Genomic DNA, 6,987 nt, shown 5'->3' with positions numbered 1-6,987 from the left:
ATTTGTTTGAAAGAAAATTCATTTCTCTTTCAAATATAAAATGAAAATATTATAATTAAATAATAAAAAATATAAATAAAAACAATAAATTTAGCAAATGACAACTGAGTTATATTATGCTAAAATTTAATTTCTCACAATTTAGCAAATGACAAATGAGTTATGAGCAAATAATACCATATAATTTTTAAAAACATAGACATTCTTAAATATTTTTTGAATAAATAAATATTTTTTAATTTGATCAACTGAAAATAATATCCGTACAATTGTGTGAGTCAAATTCTAGTTTTATTGATACATGTTATATATTAGTATTGTATGTTTTAGGTAACATTTTAATGATGCACATTTTTTAAATCTTCATTATTAAAATTATGCACGTAAAGATAACTAATGAGTTTTTTTTGTTGATTAAATGACATTATGTCCAAATTTATTTAAGGATATTTCATTAAGGTAACTGAAAAAGACAAACAATAAAATAAGAAGTTTAAATTCATTTAATCATATTTCATTAATGTAATAAATTTATTTAATTATATTTCATTAATGTAACTGAAAAGACAAGTAATAAATTAAGCAGTTTTATTCGTTTTAGGATATTTCATAAATGCAACTGAAAAAGACAAGCAAAAAAATAGGGAGTTTACTTAATGAAATAAGAACATTTTCAAATGGGGACTTCTCTTTTAATAATATAGATTTCATTAATGTAACTGAAAAGACAAGTAATAAATTATACAGTTTTATTCGTTTTAGGATATTTCATAAATGCAACTGAAAAAGACAAGCAAAAAAATAGGGAGTTTAATTAATGAAGAAAGAACATTTTCAAAGGGGTACTTCTCTTTTAATAATATAGATAGATTTCATTAATGTAACTGAAAAGACAAGTAATAAATTATACAGTTTTATTCGTTTTAGGATATTTCATAAATGTAATTGAAAAAGACAAATAAAAAAATAGGGAGTTTAATTAATGAAGTAAAAACATTTTCAAATGGGTATTCTTTTAATAATATAGATGCTTTGGATAAATACGATGGTAAACTTAGCCAGAAACGATGCTCAAAAAATGGCTTATCATTATTTAGTCATAAGCATTATTGAACATACGATTAAGCTTTGGGGAATATAAGTATTACCATTTTTTTATAATGGGCCAGTCGTCTCCATTTCAAAACCTTTTCATTCCAATAATACTATGGATGTATTATACTTCCACTATGATTGTCTACTAATATATTCTTAAACCTATCAATCATCACGCAAAGTATATAGATGGCTTACATTATGATATCGAAAACTGTGAAATAATATATACGTAATACATGTATATAAGAAAACAAGTAGTGGCACTTATATTAATATAGCATCGCGATAATCTTTTGTTTATAATAATCACATAGTATTAGGCCAAGTTGTTCAATTTACCAACTTCAACCCTACGTATAAACTGGTTGTCGGATATGATAGTTCAGTTCGATAATTTTGCTTTAACGTGTAAGCTTATAACATCATCCTAGTTTTCAGTTGCTTAAATTTTTATTTTACAAACTATCACTTATTAGTTAAATGCATACAATGCTGATTTATTATGGTATTATAATTATGAAAAAGATTAAATAGATGATTCGACAACCGACAATATTATATGTCTTATGAGGATCTACGCCTAACTGCATCACCTGAGCCGTCTTACGAAGACCTACGCGTGACCGGATTTATTTGCACCATGTTGAAGATCTCTTGTAAGCCTTTTTTCATAGTCTGCATAATTGTTTAATAAATCGCTTTCTCCGGAAATTGAAACATGGACCTCTTATAATGCGCGATTTGCAAAAAATTGCATAACCTGAGATTTGAACCCGGGTGTAGAAACTTTTAAACCTTAGACTACGGTGCTTCCACGGTTAAATGCATCTTTAGACGCGAACATACGAGTATATAGGACTATATATTACATAGCTCTCACTTTTTTCCTATATCATTCTTTCACAAAAAGAACATAAAATTCAATACATTCTTTAAAAACTTGAGATATCGATACATTGTTTCCACTTTTCAAATTAAAAAAGTATCAGAAAATACTACACCAGTGTTGGCTTTATCTAACAATATATATGAACGTTAATGTGTCACAAAATGTCATTTATTTAAATTTGGATAGTATAACATGAAAATAATAATTAAATAAAATAAAATTTAAAAAAAACTCTCCAACTTGCAGAATCTAAGAATTCTCTTTTTCTCCTCCTTATAAGGAACCCTCTATATTGCTATTTCATTCTCACCCTCTCCTCAAGTAACATTAATGGCGTCAAACTCTAGAAGCTCGTCATGGACGTTTAAGCAGAACAAGATGTTCGAGAGAGCCTTGGCAGTTTACGACAAGGACACACCCGACCGATGGCACAATGTAGCAAAAGCTGTCGGAGGGAAATCTGCAGAGGAAGTGAAGCGTCACTATGACATCCTCGTCGAAGATCTCATCAACATCGAAACCGGTCGTGTCCCTTTGCCCAACTACAAGACATTCGAATCTAACTCCAGAGGCATCAATGACTTCAACACGAGGTATATAATTAACTAGCTACTTATATTTTGTTTTTTCACTTTAACAAGCCTATATATGTCTCGTTTGTCCAGAAAAATTATTCATGTAACTTTGGAATATTGATTAAATGCTTCGTTTTGGATTTGCCTTTACATGTTCAGTAATGTGTTTAGTTAGATCTTCAAAACACAACACAATAGTTTCTTCTTCTCTTTTTACCAAACATTACTTTTTTCAATATTGTAAACATAAACGGAACAAAAGAAAAAAAAAGTTGACAAAAAAACGGAATAAAAGAAAATTAGTTGCGCTTATAGTTTATAAATAAATAAAAAACTAGTTTCATAAGAAAACTTAAATGAGATGGTTTATGTTTAAATTTAAATCAAATTTTATTGCACCTAATACAATCAAGTTCTATACATATATTAAAAAAGAAGTTCTATAATTATAAGGAACACACCGATTGAAACACAAGAGGGATATGTTCACATGAAATTTAATCTCTTCTTGTACTTGCATGATCACATGCAAATTATCTTTAATATTTTTGAAGCTCATAACACTATATGATGATAAGATGTACATAAATAGATATTTTGGTTATTTCTACTTCTGTCCATGGTCGGTGCTCGACATAGTGTTTATTTATATTACAAGCAGTTAATGAAGCAAAACTCGAGTTTGGGAAACCTTTAATTAACGATATCTTCAAGTTGCTAATTAAATATGTGATTGGAATCTGATCAACATGCATGAACCGATAATTTAATTACACATGCTCTGGTTGATAGTGTATTGTTTTTTTTGACAGGCTAATGAAAAATTTGAAGATCTAATGAAGTTTATCGTGTTAAATTGTAAGGATTCAGAAGACTATGTGACTCTTCTGATTATTGATTATGTTTGTATTGATCGTTTGCTTTCATATTGTGTGTTTGTCTACTACTATAATTAAAGAATGGACAAAACTTAGTTTCACTCTCATATTGTGTGTTTGTCTACTACTATAATTAAAGAATGGACAAAACTTAGTTTCACTCTCATATTGTGTGTTTGTCTACTACTATAATTAAAGAATGGACAAAACTTAGGTTCACCCTCTAAATTCACCCCACCTTTTAGGATCAATCAAATTGACATATAGATTATTAATTAAAAAATATTAAATTAAATAAAAAATAGCTACAAAAAATAAAAACGCTAATTTTAACGACGTCAACGCTTCCAACTAAACCCTAAACCCTAAATCTTAAGTTCTAAACCATATACCCTAAATTATAAACTCAAATCCAAATCCAAACCCCTAACCCCAAACCTATACCCTAAACCCTAATCCTAGACCTTAAACCCAAATTATATACCCTAAACCCAAAAACTAGACTATAAACCTAAACTCTATACCCTAAACCCAAGTCGTAGACCCTAAACCCAAACCGTAAATCTTAAACCCAAATTATATACCCTAAACCCAAAAACTAGACTATAAACCTAAACTCTATACCCTAAACCCAAGTCGTAGACCCTAAACCCAAACCGTAAATCTTAAACCCAAATTATATACCCTAAACCCAAAAACTAGACTATAAACCTAAACTCTATACCCTAAACCCAAGTCGTAGACCCTAAACCCAAACCGTAAATCTTAAACCCAAATTATATACCCTAAACCCAAAACCTTAACCATAAGTCCAAACGGTAAATCCTAAACCCAAACCGTAAATCCTAAACCCAAAACCTATACCCTAAACCCAAATCCTAGACCTAAAACCCAAACGGTAAACCCTAAACCCAAACTCCAAACTTAGATGCTATAGGGTTTGGGTTAAGGTTTACAGTTTGGGTTTAGGGTCTAAAACTTGGGTTTAGGGTATAGGATTTAGGTTTATAGTCTATTTTTTTTGGTTTAAGGTATATAATTTGGGTTTAGGGTCTAGGATTAGGGTTTAGGGGTTTGAATTTGAGTTTAGAATTTAGGGTATAGGGTTTAGAATTTAAGATTTAGGGTTTAGGGTTTCGCTGAAAGCGTGAACGTCGTTAAAATTAGCGTTTTTATTTTTTGTAGCTATTTTTTATTTAATTTAATATTTTTTAATTAATAATCTATTTGTCACTTTGATTGGTCCTAAAGGGTGGAGTGAAATTAAAGTTTCACCCTATAAGTTTTGTTCTTAAAGAATTGAGAAAGTAAAACTCAGTCAAATATTTTTTTATAATTATTAAATCAACTGGATAATATAATAAACATTTGAAAGCCGACAAGAATATTGTGTTTCCTATTTTAGCAAATGGGGGAGAGTGATTTATACAAAAAGTGTGCCGAAAGAACATAACAAGAAGCTGGGAATTGGCTTAATTAATATCTTAATCATTCGTTTTTTATTTTCAGAATTAGTCTTATATTAAAATGTATTCCGAAGAATACACAATAGTCTATTGCAGACTGATGCCTGTCCCGTCTTCGACTTGGTCAGCGTTGATCAAGCGAGTTCTGTTTAATTTAGCATATCTATTTATTTTTGTTGTCTCTCCTCCATTTATTGAGGATTATATTTAAACATCATTTATACTAAGCGAATATTTTAATTTTATCTTCCATGTATTGTAGAGTAAAACTTTTATAAATTAATAATGTTTGAAATACATCAAAACTATAATTTTTTTTATTAATTTATAGAGATATTAATTTATCGATATATTAATTGAACCAAAAACTCAATTTGAAACTATAAAATTATATTATTTTATAGAAATTTTAGTATATATTAATTTATAGAATATTAATTTAAAGAGGTTATACTTTTTTATACGTCCAAAGCTAAGAAAAGTCAAAACAATAAGAAAACACATGATGAGCTTTAATAACTCCAATAAAACCAATCGTTTTGCCGGAAACATTTATATTTTATATAATACATTTGTGTGATTCTTATGGGCTTTCCCGGGCTAATTGTTATAAATAAGTGAGGCCTTTAAATCTTCGAACCGACCCATTTGAAAGGTGAACCAAATAGATGATTAAAAAACTGAAACGACGTCGCGACTGAAGAAGAAAATCTTATGTGTTTTATATAACTTGGACTTTGATATGGGAAGCTTTTTCGTATAATATTTTGGCCCACTTTCTTTTCTCAAAGGAAGAAACATAACTTCGATGAGAATAATAGTATATTACTAGGTGGCAATCCGCGTCTTGTGCGAAGTGATGGATTAAAAGAGATTATAACTTTAAAACTATATAGACTAATTTATTGGGATATTTTAATTATATTTTATGGAAATACATCTAAAAGAGTAAGTAAAGACTTATATAAATTTATTATGAATTTAAGATGAAAAAAAAAAGCAAGAGCATTATTGTTTTCATAATATAAATTATGAATATAAAATAAAATGAAACATATGCAACAGAATAATAAAATATGAAAGAAACAAATTTATAAAGAAACAAATAAAAAATTGATAAAACCACAACTACTGTTAGAAGTGTCTTCAGAACTCGTGGTTTGCAATTCTATAGAAAGCCATAACAAAGTATCAACTTACCAAACTAAACACATATATTTACCAAATTCAGTAAACGAAATGTTATACCTCTTTCTGAAAACATCGATTTCTGGAACATCGTTACTTTCAAAAATAATTTTTGAAACCCATCATTGTTAATCACATTCTTTAATCGACCTTATCATGATAAAAAAAAACAATGTAAGCAAAATCGAAGACGAAATTCATGAATTTTTTTTTTGTATGTAGAAAAATAGTAAGTTTTGATGTGGATGAATTTCAGTCTAATGTTATATACAGGGATCACTTATAGAGTTTTACTTATGAAAGATTAGAGAGAAAAAAGTATTATCTCGCCTAAATCAAATCGAATTAATCCCTAACTTTTTGCTGCCAATTTTAAAATTATGGAAAGTAATATAATTAAGAAATCAACGTATAGGAAACAAAATTAACTTTGTAAATTAACTTGATCGAATATAACCAGATTGACGTGTTGTGATGGGTTGAGTCCTTAATTTCAGAATCTTGGTGCTTAATCTAAGGAATTGAATAGAATTTGTATAGGACTTTAAATTAATAAATAATTGTAGCACAAATTGTTCTAATTTCCATACGAATACTTGTCTGAGTCAAAACTTTCCTATAATAATTTTTCGAATGCTAATTTTTGAATATATAATGGAAAGTAAATAAATTTAATAATATTTGCCCAATATATATGGCATTCAATGTCGATCTTCCGCGTTCTAGTGTGAATCAAGAAATAATTTTTCGAATGCCCAATATATATGGCAATTAATTTATACATTCAATGATTTGAAATATTGGGCAAATATTATTAAATTGCATTAAAAATTGCCATATATATAGTCACCAAATTTGTTTGGGCACCACCTAGTACATACAAGATTAAAAAG

General features: G+C 28.4%; 1 protein-coding gene across 1 annotated transcript; it reads left to right on the top strand.

Annotated features, from left to right (window-relative positions):
- Positions 1 to 2,296: 2,296 nt before the first annotated feature.
- LOC106299252 (protein RADIALIS-like 6) lies at positions 2,297 to 3,522 on the top strand. Its single transcript, XM_013735369.1, has 2 exons — positions 2,297 to 2,580; positions 3,375 to 3,522. Exons 1-2 carry the CDS (start codon positions 2,318 to 2,320, stop codon positions 3,397 to 3,399), a joined length of 288 nt encoding a protein of 95 aa, XP_013590823.1. The 5' UTR covers positions 2,297 to 2,317; the 3' UTR covers positions 3,400 to 3,522.
- Positions 3,523 to 6,987: the final 3,465 nt, after the last annotated feature.

Source organism: Brassica oleracea, chromosome C6, assembly GCF_000695525.1.
Source record: "Brassica oleracea var. oleracea cultivar TO1000 chromosome C6, BOL, whole genome shotgun sequence".
In the NCBI taxonomy this organism is placed as follows: Eukaryota; Viridiplantae; Streptophyta; class Magnoliopsida; order Brassicales; family Brassicaceae; genus Brassica; species Brassica oleracea.
The sequence above is the reverse complement of the archived record's forward strand: the minus strand, read 5'-3'. Positions and strand labels throughout refer to the sequence as shown.